This window comes from Spinacia oleracea, chromosome 4, assembly GCF_020520425.1.
Source record: "Spinacia oleracea cultivar Varoflay chromosome 4, BTI_SOV_V1, whole genome shotgun sequence".
Taxonomy (NCBI): domain Eukaryota; kingdom Viridiplantae; phylum Streptophyta; class Magnoliopsida; order Caryophyllales; family Amaranthaceae; genus Spinacia; species Spinacia oleracea.
This window is the reverse complement of record NC_079490.1, coordinates 4,492,734-4,511,058: the sequence shown is the minus strand read 5'-3', so window position 1 is coordinate 4,511,058 and position 18,325 is coordinate 4,492,734. Positions and strand designations below refer to the sequence as shown.

General features: G+C 40.1%; 2 protein-coding genes across 2 annotated transcripts; both read left to right on the top strand.

The window, feature by feature from the left end:
• Positions 1-1,757: 1,757 nt before the first annotated feature.
• Positions 1,758-9,186, top strand: LOC110791425 (riboflavin biosynthesis protein PYRR, chloroplastic). Its single transcript, XM_021996166.2, has 9 exons — positions 1,758-2,368; positions 2,487-2,621; positions 4,084-4,183; positions 4,325-4,450; positions 4,554-4,867; positions 6,299-6,418; positions 7,082-7,327; positions 7,711-7,836; positions 8,694-9,186. Exons 1-9 carry the CDS (start codon positions 2,015-2,017, stop codon positions 8,928-8,930), a joined length of 1,758 nt encoding a protein of 585 aa, XP_021851858.2. The 5' UTR covers positions 1,758-2,014; the 3' UTR covers positions 8,931-9,186.
• Positions 9,187-15,890: 6,704 nt separating this feature from the next.
• On the top strand, positions 15,891-18,083 carry LOC130472527 (uncharacterized). The gene is made up of 5 exons (XM_056843795.1): positions 15,891-16,114; positions 16,203-16,286; positions 16,361-16,444; positions 16,522-17,196; positions 17,283-18,083. Exons 4-5 carry the CDS (start codon positions 16,540-16,542, stop codon positions 18,081-18,083), a joined length of 1,458 nt encoding a protein of 485 aa, XP_056699773.1. The 5' UTR covers positions 15,891-16,114; positions 16,203-16,286; positions 16,361-16,444; positions 16,522-16,539.
• Positions 18,084-18,325: the final 242 nt, after the last annotated feature.

Sequence of the window (18,325 nt, the reverse complement as noted above, 5' to 3'; positions counted from 1 at the left end):
GGTAAAGTTAAAGGGGTAACAATACTCGTAACTAAAAAGCAGTTACTGAGTATTGTGGATGTCAATTTCAATAAATCGTGCTTGTTGAATTTTGTTGAAAGCATTCATCTTAATTTTTTTCGTGGAAATACTTAATTTCTCATATTTCTAAACATATTTCATTGTATTTCGTACATAGCTAATACTATTTTCCGTCTTTTTTATTCTTTACGGTGGATATCATGCAGGCGCATTTAAGTATGATAAAAAAAAAGTTTTGATTTTTTAAATTTTTTTAGTTAAATAATAAAAGTTCTAGTTTCCTCATTAATTAGATGAGGTGAGCGGAGGGAAGGAGTGGGGAATGGCAAAGTAAATTAAATGTTTGAATATTTAATAAATTTTGGCACATTGTTTTATGCAATATTAAAAGAAAAATATTCCAAACATAAATAATAAAAGGGAGCGCCTAAAACAAAATACGTAAATAATAAAAGGGACGGAGAAAGTAGTACAGAGTGGTTTTTTATTAAAGGATTCAATTTTTTTAATGGGGTTAAGATAATAGAAGACAATATTTTTATAACAGGGTTAACTTTTCATTTTTTACCTTTAAGTAATATATTACGTCAACCAATTTAATATAAGATACAAACTCATACTTTCAGGTTTTAAATAAACTAACAAATATAAGGTCTTTATTGAATTGAATTTGTTTGAAATTACTTTGCTATGTTATACTTAGATCTGAATATTTTCAATTCTACTACTCCCACAAATCAAAAAATGGTGTGTTAAAAAATTCTTTGAAAAAAAATCCAGAAAAAACTAACAACGTATAATGTGGAAAAACTTGTAATTCATTCGAAAGAATTATTAAGATTGTCCGCCAATCAGTGGAAAGTAGTATGGAGCTTTAGAAGACAATCAAAGCTAACCCACTCCACTTGGCGTGCTTGCAAAGGGAGTCTAGGGGCGATGAATGTGTTTTTGAAGTATCACATTCGAAAGAATGATTAAGGTTGTATGTCGATCAGTGGAAAATAGTATGGAGCTTTAGAAGACAATCGAAGCTAACCCGCTGCATCTAGCGTGCTTGCAAAGGGAGTCTAGGGGTGATGAATGTGTTTTTTAATCACCACATTCCTCAATTGAATAATTGCGTGGTCTGTGGATGCAGGGAGGAAAACAATAATACACTGTTTGAGTGTAAATTCGCCTCGTTGATATGAGCTCATGGTGAATTTGTAAGCATGATTGTGGATGCTCCAAGCTCGCCCTTTGTCGAGAGATTTCATTGGGTTGCTAATAAGTTGGAGAGGGTGAAGCTAAGCAAGTTTGCAACACTCGCCCGGGCCGCATGGTTTTGTAGAAACAAGGCGAATTTTGAGCCAAATTTAGTATTAGATGCTATTGCCGAGAAGATTTGGCTATGATAATGTAATCTTGGAATGCAATGCACTGAATGCAGTACGAGCTATTCAACACAATCAAGAGGGTGCCACACCAATTTTCCAGATATTACCGAAATTAGTAACTTATTTAATCTATTTCTATGTATGAAATCATACATGTGAGATAAACGAGGAATACAATTGTTCATTCTACAACAGATGAGACACCAATGTGAACCTAGAGCGATTACATATGAGATTTTTCCCACAATATTTTAACTTTAATGAAATTTGATGTAATATAATTCCTTAGCCACCCGATTTTCCCCTCAAATATTGTCCGTTTTTTTTTTCCAAAACGAAAACAAAACAAAAAATACAATGCGTGGGAAAAACCACTAAACGCTTCCAAAAAGCGGACACTTCCACACCGTTCCAACACTCCTCAACAGAGTAAGAGAGAGAAAAAGTACTCCGTATTACGGAATAAACTTCGTGTTAACTTACGATTAGCACTCCTAATCTCATCTTAATTATCATCATTATCTAAAACAGAGACATCCACCACAGTCCACACCAGTCCACCACCACTATCATCTGCTTACTCAAAGAACTCCCCAATTACCAGTTCCAGAAAAACAATGGCGGCCTTCATAGCTAGAGCTTGCATTCTCCCAACAATGTCCATGTCTAACCCTAACCTTAACCCTAAGAACATCCGTTCTTCACACTCAGTCGACGCATACTACATTAAACGCGCCGTTGAATTGGCCGACAAATCCGCCGGATTCTCATCGCCACACCCTAATTTCGGGTGTATAATCGAAGCGGGAAGAGTTGTCGGAGAAGGTTATCTCTACGCTCAGGGAACTACTTCGGCGGAAGTTCAGGCGGTTCAAGCTGCCGGCGACTGGTGTCGTGGTGCTACTGCTTATCTTAATATGGAGTGCGGTGATTGTCATGGTGAACATACTGCTGTTTCTGCTCTTGTTCAGGTTTTTTTTAGTGATTTCGTCTTTTCTTACCAGCTCTTGCAATTCGTCCGATTTTTAGTGATTTTTAGGGTTTTGATTTTTCAATTTTCAATTTGTTTGTGTGAATTGTGGTGTGTAGGCAAGGGTGAAGAGAGTGGTGGTCGGAATGCGGCATCCGTCGAAACATATGAGAGGAAATGCGATTCAAGCGCTTCGAAGTGAAGGAATTCGAGTTGATGTGCTTGGTGAGGATTTGCAGAGCGATGTTGTCCAGGTTTTTTTTTTTTGTTCTCACTTTATTCTCTTCATTTTTTCAATGTTTTCTCTTATAATTTGTGTTGATTTTGGCTTATTTTCAAGAAATTCCTAAGCAATATTTGATGATACATACAAAATTTGCTCCTTATGTTCTTCGGTTAAATAGTTATTTGATTGCCATTATGTTCACGAGCTAGGTTTAGTTCTAATAACTATGGAAGATTGTAGGTTTGAAGCTCAAAAAGTTAGAAAAATGTTCATTGTTGTGAGTCTTGTGATGCGAATTTCGCTTAATTTGTTCTTTAGCTGTGTTCACAAAAACTATGACTTAAGAAAGGTAATCAAGATCAATATCCGAGAAAATAACTTCTAAATGCTTAGCCTACAAAATCCTAATTCATAAAGGAAAGGTCAATCACAATGACAAACTCCTTACTTGTTTATGTGTAACAAAAGGCCCCGTGCAGGAAATCGCCATGGAAGCTAAGTAAGATACTAAAAGAAAACAAACATTAAAGAGGATTCTTAGCATTCTACCTCAGTCCTTATAGGGAAAAACTCATCATTCAGCATAAGATGAATGTCAACTAGGGGGGAGAAATAGGCAAGTTACTGTCACAAGCTAACACAGACATATCATTCCAAAAAGGAAAGTCGCACTGGTTAAGGCAAAAAGGAATGCCGCTCACCCAAGCTAACAGACAACAATGGTGTTATAAACTGTTCCGATATTTTCTGAAAAGTGAAAACCAAGTATTTCGGCTAACCCATGGTTTCCAAAATCTACACTGCCAAAACTTTGAACAGTACGCTTAATGGATTAATTTAAAGATTGCAATAAGCTGATATATTGAACTTCTACCAATCCGAAGCAGAGGCGAAGTAGAGAACGTAAATGAAAAAAAATCCAAGTACTGATGAAAATGCCAAATGCCTAATAACTTTAATGATCGAATTTCACTAATTTGTTCATTATTATTTCAATTTTTTTTAGTTGTTGTCACTTGTCAGTATTATATAATCAATGTTGGCTGTTTTAATTTCTCCCTTTCTTGATAGACATTTAGATGTTTGAGTGACTTGAATAATTACATGTCAGAGGTAATTTTTGGTAACCTGAGGCTGAAATTCTTACTATATGAAGACGAATTAACGAGCTTTAGAGTTTGCTAAATTAGGAAGGAATGCATATTGGCTCATCATTGTTGTGTAGTAGATTTTGTGGTCTGACAGTGTGATGAAGATGATTTTTTTGAAGGATATTAAGAGAATGACTAAGTTATTAGAGGCATATGAAACTTGGCTCATTTGCTACAAAGTTGCAAATCACTGTGTCAGAGTGTATGAGCTCCTAACTAGGCATGATTGTTTCTATTTCCTTAGGATTGCGCTTTCATGGTCCGTTTAAAAGTACCTGAAAATGTGTTGTTGTAAATTTTCAAATATTGAGGTGTTTGTCAAATTAATGGATCTTGCAGGATGCTTTGAAATCTTGCCTTCTCGTGAATGCTCCTTTGGTCGTCAGGGCTGCTTCTCAAGTCCCATACTCAGTTTTCAAATATGCTATGACCCTTGATGGTATACATAACAGGTTTACTTTTTATAGGAAGCTTTCTCCACGTTCTTAGCTACCAAAACTATATTATGTTTACAAAAATGTGAATAATGCAGTTGATTGTTAATATACATGTTTACAGTCTTTATGTTGTCACATATCAGGGAAGATAGCTACTAACAAGGGCCATTCGGTATGGATAAGCAGCAACCAATCAAGGTGTCGGGTTCTTGAACTGAGAGGCCGAAGTGACGCCATTATTGTTGGAGGAAATACTGTACGGAATGATAGTATGGATCTAATCTGTTAGTTGCGTTACACGTGTTCAAGAAATTATCACATGTTTTTCTAATTGTTATTTTTCTCCTTGTGTTTTAAATATGTTTGTTGAAGACCCTCGACTAACTGCAAGGCAACAAGGTGGGCACTCTCCTGTGCGGATCGTTGTGTCACAGTCTTTAGACCTTCCTGAGATAGCACACCTTTGGGATACCTCCGAAGTGCACACCATTGTGGCTACACAAAAAGGTGCTAGAAGGAGCTTTCAAAAATATCTTGCTTCCAAAGGCGTTGAAGTGATTGAATTTGAGATTTTAAATCCTAGAGATGTTATGGAATACTTTTATGAGTGCGGTTATCTTTCGGTTCTTTGGGAGTGTGGTGGAACATTGGCTGCATCAGCTATTTCTTCTGGTGTCATACATAAAGTATGCGTTTGGTCTTCTCCCTCATATATTATTTTGCTTGCTTTTTCTTTCCAAAGCTATGAAGTGTTCTACATTTTATAAGTTTCTGATTCTCATCAAGGTTTGGCTCATATGATTCTTTTGTGTTGCCCCTCTTTATGTTTAATAGGAAATTTGATTTAAAAGGATCATGTCTATTATTTACAAATTATTATTAGGCTAATCTCAGTAGGTTGCCTAGAAGTTTTGAAACTATCAAATAGAAATCATCCAGTTCTGTAAAATTTGGGCTTATATGAAATTTCTGCTTATCAGAAATGTACATTCTCTAGTATGCTCTTAAATGGAAACTGCTGACTCCTCCTCCAGAAAAACATAGATGTGCGGCTGCAATGTAGTAAATCTATTTGAATTTGGATTCTCCATGAATCGCCTCTCTTTTCTCTCTCCCATGGTGGCTCCTTTTGTCCTCCTTGGATCTGGCAGTCCTCGGTCTTGTAGTTGATCCTGTTGACGGCTACCCCTTCCCCTGTGTCTTCCTTTTCCTTTCTCGTCACCTTCTCCAATTTATACTGTTGCAACTTCTGTAAAGATGATGTGGAGTTTTTAGTGGCCAGCTTTCAGTTACTAGTTACTATAGTTCATCTCCCCAATTTACCTCTTAGCAGTTGTTTGACAGCAGTTATGCTGACTGTGATAGGGTGAAGGGCCTTAGCAAATACGGGGATCCATTTGTCCTTCCAACTGTGATATCTTCCCAGCCTATACGTATGCATGCTAGTCCCCCCCCCCCCCCCCCCCCACCTTCAGCATTATGTGCGTCTGTGTCACTATGTGTGTGTGAATCATCCCTCTTGTCCTCGTGACATCCAGGAGATTCAAAGGTGATGAGCATACCACATGCATCCTGCACCGGGTAGAGAAGGGAAGGTGCCGGGAGAAAATAATTGGGGTAAATTATTTACCTTTGCTATGAATTTTTGATAGATGCTTAAGTGGGGTGTAAATTCCTATTTCATCGAGTTAGCTGTGATAGTTTTGGGGGTGGAGGCATTTATATATTGACGTGGGTCAACTTGGAAAAGAGAAGTAATTTATACCATTGATATACAGAGTACACCTGATTTAGATGTTAGATTTAGTTTAGGGTGCCTATTATAATTAAGAAAAACACTAAGATGCTTCACCAAATCAGGTCAAACCTTATGATACCTAAATAGAAATTTAAGTTAACTAGATGTTAATACAAAACCTAATTTGGCAGTCACCTAGCTCATTAGTTGATAAGGTATGTTGGACGTGGTACTATGCCTGACTTTGTAACCTACTTGCATCATCTCCCTCGGTGGCTCCCTAAGTCCTCATTGACCCATAAGAGCATTATAGTTTTCTGGAAGTATTCATTGTGCAGATATACGATTGTTCTTCTCTAAGCTTGTTTGTTCATTATAGGTGTATGCTTTTGTTGCTCCAAAAGTTATTGGTGGAAAGGGGGCGCCATCTCCTGTTGGTGAACTTGGCATGGTCGAGATGTCTCAAGCTTTGAATTTACATGATGTCAGTTATGAACAGGTTGGTTGTGATCTAATACCTGCTGGTTATGATTCTTTTGTTTTGATTATTATGCTGTTTATCTATCCACTGGTGATCATTCTCAATCCTTATGTGGTTTTAGACTGTTAGTCATACTTTCTTTTTGTTAAGTTTATTTAGTTGAGCAGGTGACAATGCTTTTTCCTTCTATTCAGAGAGAGCCAGAGGGCTTTTGTTGATGAAGTTTGTGTTTGTGATACTTCCTATGTAGGCATATAACCTGTTTCGAAAATATTGTGGTTGAATGGAGCTGTGTGACAGGAAAAGTCTAAGTTTATGCAGAAAAAAGTACTGAATTGTCTTTGTTAGTTGTTACTCTTGTTTGTAATATCCTGATTAGGAATCTTTTGTTTTGTGTAAGAACGACTGAGACTTGAGTTGAGAACTGGGTTGTAGGTTTGTCTGCAGAAATTTGTTAAGATCATATACCACTTTTTAATAAAGACGAGGGGCTTTGTGCCCACCATATTGCACACTCCAGTGACTTTAATGCACTAATATCTTGTATTTGTAGTGTAACTAATTATTAAGGATTGGCTAGGAATCTAGGATGACTGGATTTTTGTAAGCTGAACAGGCATTTTTACTTTGAGGAATAACTCTTTACTTCCTTCCTGATGCATTTTTGTTTCTTTTACACAGGTTGGACCTGACATGCTTGTTAGTGGATTTCTTCAGCCCATTCCTGATTTGACACCTGTGATTCCTTCTTTTTCTGAATTGTCGAAAATTGATCCATCAATTAATCCATATGAATCGGGCATCACATCCTTTTACAAGACTTGGGATCCTTATGGTTCCTTCTCCAATTTCTCACCTCATCCTATCCAGATGCCGGATGAGGGTGGCCACTATACAACCTGGTCAAGTGTTGAACATTATTACCAGGTAATCCACTTATCTCTATGAATGTAGTTCTTTTCTCTTACCATTAACTCATTCTGTACTTTTAAAGAACACCAATCAATAACTACATTACATAATTTTATTTTCTCTAACCTACCTTCAAAACTTTAGGGCTTGTTTATTTTTAGAAATAGCGTTCCATTTTTCATTATCAGTTTTTCTTCTCAAACTTCAGTTATCCGAAAAAGTACCGTTCATGTTCAATTTTGATTTTGTTTGTATTTTTGGAATTTTCTTCTAAAACTTCTGTTATCCGAAAAAGGGGAACCCTGAGTTTTCTGTTTTTAGAACTTTTTTCATACCATTTCTTAGCTGTAGATACATTGTACCAAATATGGATGTTTTCAATTGTATTCCTTCTGCAGGCGCACAAGTTTTACGGCGTACAAGATCCCGTGGCACAAGAATATTTCGAGGCTATCAAATCTGCAAAAAGTCCTGAAGAAGCAGCCAGGATAGGAAGGAAAATGCAGAGGCGAAGACCGGACCTGGTACGTTTCATGTTAATTTAAAATCCAATCGAACTATCATAAACTGCTTGTCTGTTTCTATAATTGTGAGTTCAATGGAACTATCATAGCTGTTTGTCTGCTTCTATAATTGTGACTTTGTGAGTCCAATAGAACTGTCATAGCTTCTTGTCTGCTTCTATAGTCATGCCGCTTTTATGATTTCCTCTCGTGTTTAAATTGCAAAATAACGAAAACGAATGTCTAATCTCATCCTGCCCATGTTGGAATGTCTGAATTGAAGATCATATTCCAAATCCTTCTCAGGGGACCACCAACAGCAGAAGCTTAGTTTTTAGGATTCAGCCTAGGACCATATCTTGAGTTATCGCCTTGTCGGCATGAATCCAATTATCATTACAATCTTCCGTTTTAAGTTTGTGTGTGTATGAGAAATTCATAGTTTATCTTTAAATTTTGTCACTTTCTTTATGTAACTTTCCACATACTCCCTTTGCCTCTAATTGTTTGCCCCATACAACAATAGTGCTTTATTAAGGTTTGGTCGTGTAGAATTGAGAAGAGACAAAAGGGGTGGACCAAATGATTTTACGTGAGAGGGAAGTTGTGGTCCCATTAGCATTTATGGTAATGGGGCAATCTTTAAGGGTCGGCCTGAAATGGCAAATGGGACAAACAAAAAGAAACAGAGGGAGTATTACTTGTCTATTTTATTTTAAAAAAAAAGTCTACACATTCTACTGCGACCTAATAGATTGTTGATGTTATATGTAGTAGAAGTGTAGAACAAATGATTTTGCTTAATCCCTGCTGTATTCTCATACTAATCTCCTAAATAAGCTCATAATCTCATATCATTATGGCTTTCTTCTGTTCAGATAAGATCAGATTGGGAGACTGCGAAAATTGACACCATGTACAGGGCACTGAAATGTAAGTTCTCAATCTACCCACACTTGAACTCCATGCTACTTTCTACTGTTGGGTCTATTCTTGTCGAAGGTTCACCACACGATCTGTTTTGGGGCGGTGGGCGTGATGGAGAAGGTCTAAATTATTTAGGGAGGTTGCTTATGCAGTTGAGATCAGAGTTTGTTGGCGAATCCTCTTCGTAAGTTGAGAACCTTTGATAATTGATAAAAATCTGGATTTTATGCCATAGCTTGTACTATAGTTCCCCGACTCCTTAATTACCACCAACCCGACATACAAAATACACACAAACGAACAAGGGTTGAGGGATGCAAAGTATTGTGTCGTTACCCACAGATTCATCATTGAATTTGTTATAGTTTTTATTATGAACATTATGTAAATTGGCAAGTATTGCTCATGCTTGATCCGAAATAAAATAACACGGTTTGATTTTTCTCCAAGGGGTAGAAAACAAAGTGTGGCAATAGATGTTAAAACTCTACTATATTATGGCGTTGTTTGGTAATCAACGGTTAGTTGTTAGCCGATTTGACATGTTAGTTTGTATTAGGTAGTTGAATTAGCTGATTGTGTAAAGTGTTTGGTAAAGTAGTTGTTAGTTGTTAGCTCCTTAATGTGTAAATGACCAATAAGGGCATTGGCATAATATGATGTAGGTGGATAGGGGTTGTAATTTTATTCAATAATAGGACATATATGTCATTTTATTATCTTCTTCTTCACCTCTAATTCAAAAACTCTTATATTGAGTTTTTTTATCTCAAAACTCTCTTCCAAACCTTTCTCCCTCTCCTAACCTGATACTCCTACTAGACTTTTTCTAAATGCTTAAATATCTAATTTACCTTAAAAATCTCTTTTTTCTCCAAGCTTCTTATAACCAAACACCCCCTAGGCCTTGATCTGAGTGTTCTAAGATCTAAATCAGTGTTACTTAATTCTCTAATCACCCCCACGAACCGCGAATCGAAAAGGCGAATTATAACATGAAAATGGTACAATTTTGGTCTAACTTAGTAACGAAGGTAGCGGATTGCGATCCCATACCCAGTCTCATATAACAGTGATCTAGACCTATGCATTTTGGATTCAGGTCTTAACTTTTAGACACTTTTACTTGTACTACCTGTTATTGTTAGGCCACACTAGAGCGGTCAAAACGGTTACTCGAGTCGGGTCCGGGTCTGGTCATCTCGGGTCACGGGTCATGATCTGGTCGGGTCGTGTCGGGTCATTTTATCACCGGGTGCAGGTCGGGTTCAGGTCGGGTTCGATCAGGTTGAAAATTTGTCGGGTCATGTCGGATTGTCGGGTCATGTCGGATTGTCGGGTCATGTCGGGTTATTTTTCCATTTCGGTATAAGTCGTGTTCGGTTCGGGTTCGGGTTGGGTCTTTTTCTAGTCGGGTAAAATTACGGGTTCGGGTCTTAACGAGTCGGGTCAAGTTAGGATCGAAAAATTACCGGTCAGTTAATATTCAGGTCGGGTTTACTATCGGACACGGGTTAAGACCGGGTACGATAGTTATCAGGAGTAATTAACTTTTATAAATTTGATTTAAAGCTTTTCACTTGTTCTAGATTAGGTAATTATTAAAAAAAAATATTAACTTGATTTAAGTTATTATTTAGTTAGGTCAATGGCAAATCGGGTTGTCAACAGCTCACGTAAATTCAGGTTTTATCGGGTTATAATTGGTTTCCGGTTGACATCGGGTCGGGTGTTGAATCGGGTTCGGGTCATTTTTCGGTCGGGTAAGATGACTTAGTTTTGTTATCGGTTATATTTCGGTCGGGTGTTAGGTTCGGGTTCGGGTCATGCATTAACGGGTAGAAATCGGTCGTCGGTTTTAACGGGTTGGATACGGTCGAGTTACGGGTTTTCTATTTTAACAAATTTCGGGTCTCGGGTCGGGTCCGGGTCCTTAAAAAAACAGGTCGGTTCAGGTCGGTTTTTCGGATCGGGTCAATTTTTGACAGCTCTAGGTCACACTGGGTTTCTTGAATAGTTCTTTGAACCAAGAAACATGAAAGCGATAAAAATTAGGATCCTCTCCTTTTCTTTCTATGCAATAGTACTATTGTTATACATTTACAGCTAAATATGATTAGCAATTACATTGATTAAGATTGATATGCAAAGCTGGCTATACAACACTTGAATATTATGACAGATGATTATCAAAGGGAGGTGAAGGACACTCAAGAACATGCAAAAAGATTCTCTTTATGCACAACTGAATAATACATGAATCTTGCTAAATTGAATAATCAAACAACATGACTTTATCTGCATATAAATGGTACCTAAGTTCCAGTTCCAGGAAGAAAATCTGAAAAAACTAAATAATTTTTGGGTGTAATGAGTAGGAGATGACTCAATGTTACATGGTAGGGACATATGCTGGAGACAAAACCAAGGTTTTCTCTATTTTTTATTTTTTTAATAAGGGAAAAAAAATCAGGTTAATACCATGGAGAAACCAATTTAAATATGAAAATCATAACGACATAGAACGATATAGAACTTTATTTTGCTGCTAAAAAGTCCGCTGCTTAGTTTGCTTTCCGATAAGGCGATAACAATAGTTGATCAAGGAACCCTCGGTGTTGGCTAAGTTATATTAGGCCGTTAATTTTCCAACGGACTTGCCACACTCGATTCATGGAGATTATGACCACCAAGTTCTCTCCTTCGATGATCAATTTGTTACAATCCAACGGCAAAGTACCCTTTTCCTACATTATTTACATCTTTCTACTCATCCGTCCATAACAGGGTGTGTTATCTTTGCCGGATGAAACATGTATTTATCTAAACTAAATTTATTTGAACTTTTGAAACTGATTAAGCCTGGTTGACCTGATCAAACTTGATTGAAACTTGTTAGACCTGATCCAATCTGACTATAAGAGAATCAATTGAAGAGAATCGACTTATAGAATCTAATTGGAACTTATTAACTTGATATTATTTTATTGCAACTTATTTAAACTATTTTTTATTTTTAAGGTGAAAATAATGCACGAATCGAACACTAAGGAACCGAAAGTGTTAAAATAAAGACTAAAATCCATTTTCACTAATAACTCTTTCTGATTTTGTTTGTTTTAAATAAGAAAAACAAAGTACAGCAAGCCATCCATGTCGAAGTTTAGTAGACAAAGAACATGAGTAGCACCGACACCCACAATAGATGGATGAGATTTGTTCAATTGATAAATAAAACATATATATAAATTATTTACAAAATTTAGGGCAACATTTTTTAAGTTAAAAAGTTGAAGCTTTAGGGTGATTGAAAATTTAGGAACTACTTAGAATGTTTTAGAAAATATTGATAAAGACAACTTAGGTAACATGATACGCAAAATGGCCTTTCTGATAATTGCACAACATTTTGTATGTATTGCATGTTCTTTAGTAAGTAGTTTAGTTTAGCTTTAACTAATCCACTAAAGGTTAGGCTAGTTCTTAACATTGCAATTTTTTTCCCCTTTTCGAATGAGATATAAGGGTAATATAAATTTCAAATATTGGATCAACTCATAACCTGTCGTACACATATCTTCAATTAAAGATGGTTAATTGTGGATCGTGCTTCATGTCGAGCTTGCGTGCCAATGTACCATGGGCCTGGATTCATAAATCTCCGTCGTCGGCAAGTTTATGATTGATCCAAAGGCTGTTTTGAGGGCGCACGGAGTGAATACGGAACAAGGCCCCAAATTTCATATATAATATAATTAGTTTCCTTAATATAAACAAAAACAAAATCGGAGTAGTGGCTAATTAAAGTGTCGTTACATACTTCCTCCGTTCTTTATTTTTTCCACATGATACAATTATTTAGACACGATTGCCAATGCACGATTTCATACATTAATATCTTCAATTATGTATAAGAAAAAATTATAAAAAATTGATATTTAAAAAATATTTATTGAGGCGAATCTAATAATACTTCGCACGACTATATTTTTTTTCTAAGTATAAATCACAAAAGGAAGTCAACTTACTTGTGTAAATAATGTCTAAAACTCAATTATATCATCTACTCCGTAATTAGAAACGGATGAAGTATTACCCAAGGTCCTCGTTTTGATAAATTACACAAGTTCCCATAATTATGATGTCTTTGTAGCTCCGGCACTGAGTCGATCTGATCGACATTAGATTGCTTCACTGAACACATACACCTGCAGACTGCTTTTATCTAGGTGTTTTGATAACATATACAAGTATATAATCAAATAATCAATGCATGAAATCATCAAATTTACTGAACCAAGATCGTTAAAACTGTAAGAAAAGCACAAGAGCCCATGCATGTTGCTTAAATTGACGTAGCTGGCCATGCGCCTTATCTACCCGCGCGGTTATTCTCCATGCAGGCAGCCATGCACATTAGCACGCCCATGCCATGCCAATTGCCCTGCCATATTGCCAACTTGGATGCTTTTGTTTCGAAATCATTAGCATTCTACCAATTGCCGGTTGCCTGTTGGTTCAGTGGTGATTGAGACTGAACTTGGTAGGAGGGACCGCGTTCGTGTTTAATCCCCTGCAACAACTATTGGGAGGGGACTGGAACCTGTGCACCCAAAACTCGCCTCGAATTCGGATTAACCCTGAAGGTGAACCGAGTGATAACACTAAAAAAAAACCGAAATCATTAGCATTCTTGAAGGTCGACGAAAGTCTCCACACGTTGTCAACTTGTCGTGCACGACTTAGGTTATGGTCTGTTCACCTTATTTGCACTTATTTCTGGAAAAACAAGTTCGTGTCTTTCCTTGAGCTATAGCAAAGAAATAAACTTCATATTAATCTAATTCGACCATTAGCATTTTAAATTGAACGCCGATGGCGGTCCAATTCAAATCTGAAGCTCGTAATTCACCTTAAATTAAACCTTGTTTTTTCCCTAGTCTACTGTCTACACACGATGTCAACTTGACGTGCACTTAATTGTTGTTATTCATGGTAATATGTTTCATAATTAATATTCATCACGTAAACTCTAGTTCATGCCGTGTGCGACAAGTGTCGAAAAGATATTGCTTCAAGTGTGTTCCGGTGTTGTAAAGATGGAAACAATGGGCTTCGAATGAAGGCCCTTTTGTATGTGTTGAAGATCTTGCTTGTTTGAATGAGTGGAGTCCGAATTCACCTGCACAATAGCAAAGTTACTAGCCTCGGGGGTGTTTCCGAGGAAAGCCCCTCCGATGCCTAAGTAAGAATGATGCTCGGATTCTAGAGAGAAGTTCTCTAGAAGAGTAGTCTTAAGGCGGTAAATTTGACGTACCTTGAGGTGTGAGCCTTGGCGGCCTATTTATAGTGTTTGCATAATAAATGCCCATAGGTCACTTATTGTTATTGGGCCTTGGGCCTTAATGGATGGCTGAATAGCCATTGGTAGGTTTGATGTTGTTGTTTAGAGCCATTGGGCTTTGGACTTAGTGGCCCAATTGAGAATCAACTGGGAGCCCAAACAACATGCCCCCCAGACCCGGTCCATTTAGAATTAAATGGGTGGGTTTCCAGCTGTCAGAAGTCCGAAAGTTCCCTCTCTTTTTTGAAAAGGGATGATTTGCATTGATGACAAGTGTTGGGAGTTGTATTGTGCCGTGTAGATCGTGGGTTGAGGAAGTTGATGCGCCCCTTTTCTTTTCTATAAATACGGGGTGTATTGCTCTTTTCGAACTTTTTACTCCTTCTTTCAAACCCTTTCTCTCTCTAAATTCCGGCGATCGCAGTGCGATTTGTTTCTTCAGATCTACGAAATTCGGCCAACTTTGGACTTCGGGAACTTGTGCTGTTCGTTTTATCGGCGAATTCCGCTTCGGAAGAAGGTAATTTGTTTCTGAATTCTCCTTTTTTTCTTCGTTTTTCCTTCTACCCCTCAATCTCAACCCTAGACCGAGAATTCGCGGCCATGGCAAAGAATAGGGGCAAGAGCAAGTTCGTCGTTGGCTCCTCTAGTGAGAGGGAGAACGTGCCTTCGGGAAGGTTGCCGAAAACTTCGAGGGTTCGGCCTTCGGAGAGGCCAGTGGAGAGGCGTTCGACTGGTTGGGATGCTTCGAAAGATGATGTTGTTGGCGGGTCTAGCGTGTCTGAACGCGCAACTTCTGGTAAAAAGGCTGGCTCTTCGGGTGTGCGCCGCTCCTACCCTGAGTTTCCAGTTCATTGGACTGAAGCTGATCCGCAGGGTAAGTATGCCCCGATTCTGCATGAGACCACTAAGATCGATGGTCCCTTGGAAAAATCGGTCAGTGGTGACTGGTTGGTGGAGGCGAAGCTGGGGCATTACCATCGGAGGGCCGAAGAGTTATACGGAATCCAGCACGCCTTGGGGTACTGGTGCGAGCTTCCCGACCAGGAGCGTCCTCGGGTGACTCATCCGCCGAGGGGGTTCATCTCTGTGTATACTCATCATTTGGAGAACGGCCTCCGCTTTCCTTTGGATCCCTTCATATCCGAGCTCCTGGTGTCGTATAACATCAGTTTGGCCCAGCTTACCCCCAAATCTATGAGGCACATCATCGGATTTAGATGGGTGTGCGATTTTATTAACTTTCCATGCTCTGTTGCCGTGTTTCGGGATCTGCACGATCTGTCTTTCAACCATGCTTCCAAGGGGGATGGGTATGGTTGGTGGACCATTATCAACAAAAGATCCCGAAGAAAGGGGGAGCCGAACTATATTACGGCCTACCCTTACCTCAGCTCTGATCATAACTGGAAGACGGAGTGGTTGTTCGTTCGTGTGCCAACAGATCCGAAGCATCCACATTTTTACCGCCCTCCGAAGTGGTTTGTGACTCCTGATCCTGATATGCGAAGCGTGGCTGCTCCGGATCGGAACCATCACCACTACGTGGATCTCCTCCAGTGGTTTTTGGCTCGGGAGGACAGCTACAAATTGCCGTCCAACTGGCTCCCGAACCTCAACTATATTTTGCGGGAGGACATTCTTGCTGTTGCCGGTCTCAGCAGGATTTTTGACAGGGGTAGGTGTCTTTCGGCTGGGACCGTGCTTTAGTAAGTTTGCCCTCTTCCTTTTTGGTCTCGTTTTACTGATTTCGTTTTGTGCTTTGTTTCTGCAGAGTACGGCTTCAGTTGCGTTGATCCTGTGGTCTTGGGTATTTCTTTGGATCTGAAGACCATTCACGACTCGGCCCCTGATTATAAGTTCGGGAAGGAGAATCCTCGTAATCCTCGCTTGAAGGATTACGTGCTGTCTCCGTCGGGTGTCGCTCGGATATCTGAAGTTCGAGCTGATCCGTGGGATTCTGCCTCTTCTCCCGAAGCTGTTCCAGTGAAAGTCGTGCTCCCTGATTTGAGGACAACCTCGGATCCGGTGAGTGTTTCTAGTCTCAATATCTTTTGTTTGTCTTTCTTTTTGGTTGGCCGTCGGCTAACGTCTTGGTCCTGGACCATCTTTTTAGGGTCCTGGGACTGACGCTGTGCCGCGTGCCGTTCCTTCGGTTTCATCTCCGGCTCGGATAGATATCTCTTTATCTAGGAACCGGGTACTTCGCGATTTTTCTTTATTCCTTCCTTTGTCTTGTTTTACCTTTATTGACCCTTGGTTTCTTCTGTTTAGGATCAGCGCAAAAGGAAGAGCAGCACTCTTTTGAGGCCTTCTGCGCATCCGAAGAAGGCGAAAGCTGATCAGTCTTCGGAGAAGGTATTTGTTCTGACTTAGAGCTTTTGTGGTCTGTTCTCTCTTTTTCTGAAACTGACCTTTGAGCGTTTGCCCTGTAGGAAGTGGTTTCGGAAGTCATGCCTCCTCCCAAAAACCTCCTTCACTTCATGCCCTTGCCCGGGCAGAAGTTGAAGAGTGTGGTGGTTGTGGAACCGCCTCCCGTGGACCAACCGCTGGCTGAGGAAGATACCATCCCTTCTCCGCTGAAGCCGTCTGCTGCTTTAGGGATCGAGATCCAGGATATAACCAAGGTGATGGAGGCAATTGAAGCCGACCTTGTTCCTGGCTCGGATGTCCCTATTGTGGCCGAGCAGAAGGAAGAAGCTGCTGACGTTTCTCTCGAAAGGGAGAAAAGTCCGGATAAGGAGATGGTGGATCTCACCGAAGCTCACGTAGAGGTTCCCGAAGCTGAGAAGGAGGAACCCGAGCAGGGTCTGACGAGGAAGAGGCGTCATTCGACCTTGGGCTCCACTTCGACCTCGGCCCTGGATAGACTGATCCACGCTGACCCTTGCTCGGATGTTCCGCTGAAACGGATCCCCGAGGAGGTAAGGGAAGCGATGGCTCGCTATGCCAGAGCTCCGGTTTTGGGGGAGAACCCCATGGCTCACGTGGGATCTTTGGTGGGTCCCGAAGCTGCACGGGAGAATCTTCTTCGGGCCAACCCGCAGTGGAGGGTTCCTGGAGCTGAGGAGAGGAACCCAGCTATGATGGCCCAATATTATCTGAATGAGGTAAGTGTTGGAAATTTTGTTTTGAGTTCCGTTTTTGGTTTGTTGTCTTCTTTTCTCATCTTTTCTTGTCTTTTCTTCTTTCCCAGGCTGTTTTCTGGTCCTCGTTCGCTTCCGAGTGTAGCTCGGTTGAGGAAAGGCAGCTGAGGAGGTATCAGGAGGCTTATGCTCGTGATATCCCTGTCTTGGACCAGAAGGCTGGGCAGCTCATGGCCGAGATGGTGGACCTCAAGCAACTGTACCTTCAGTACAGTCGTGAGGCTAGGGAAGCGGCGGAACAGATCGGGGCCGAAGTTGGGAGGCTCACTTTCCAAGTTGAAGAGGATGCTGAAAAGATAGCTTCCTTCGACAGGGAGAGGAGAGAAATGGCTGCCAAGTTTGCGAGCGAACTTGAAGAAAAAGACAGTCTTCTCAAGGAGATGACGTCTAAATTTGAGGCGGCCATTAAGCAGAGCCAGGAAGCGGAGGCGAGGCTTCAGCAGTTTATCAAGCACCGGGAGATTGTTCAGAATCAAGCTGACAAGGTGCCCGTTCTCCAGCTGAAGATCCGAGAGAAAGATGCTGCCATTCGGAAGTTGGAGCAAGAGAGAGTTGACCTCTACACTGCTGATCAGTGTAGAGAGCAATACTGGAATGGCATCCTGGGTGCTCGGCGGATGTTCGCGAAGCACATGCCTCATTTCCCTTGGAATGAGAAGGTTCCGCTCTGGATGAGGGCCCAGGATCACTTGGTGGAGTGCCAGGCCGATCGAGACGAAGCTGAAGCTGAACGCCAAGCTGCTCTTGCAGAGGCTCGGGCCCAGAAGGCGGCTTCCGAAGGTGATACTACTGCTGGGGGTTCTTCGAAGGATGCTCCTCTGGGGGATGCTCCTGAGACTCCCAAGAGCTAGGGATTCGGGCAGTCGTCTTCTTCAGAGTCGGTCGGTTCCAGTTGAGGACTTCCGAACATGTGCTTGCCTTTCCCCCCTTTTGCCTCGGCGCTGCGTTGTACTTATTTCTTTTTTGTTTTCTTTAGTACTTCGGTAGGCCGGTATTGTCTGTTGATGGCTGCCGATTTTAACTTGTTTCATTTTGTTTTCAATTTTTGAGGTTTTTCGATGTATTTGTACTTCCCCCAAATATTGAATAAAAA

Bases quoted from the DNA above. Each gene is read 5' to 3' on its own strand.
- LOC110791425 (XM_021996166.2), top strand. From the start codon at position 2,015: ATGGCGGCCTTCATAGCTAGAGCTTGCATTCTCCCAACAATGTCCATG. The intron at 6,419-7,081 runs GTTGGTTGTGAT...TCTTTTACACAG, and splicing joins ATGATGTCAGTTATGAACAG to GTTGGACCTGACATGCTTGT. The intron at 7,837-8,693 runs GTACGTTTCATG...TCTTCTGTTCAG, and splicing joins AGAGGCGAAGACCGGACCTG to ATAAGATCAGATTGGGAGAC.
- LOC130472527 (XM_056843795.1), top strand. From the start codon at position 16,540: ATGCCTCCTCCCAAAAACCTCCTTCACTTCATGCCCTTGCCCGGGCAG. The intron at 17,197-17,282 runs GTAAGTGTTGGA...CTTCTTTCCCAG, and splicing joins CCCAATATTATCTGAATGAG to GCTGTTTTCTGGTCCTCGTT.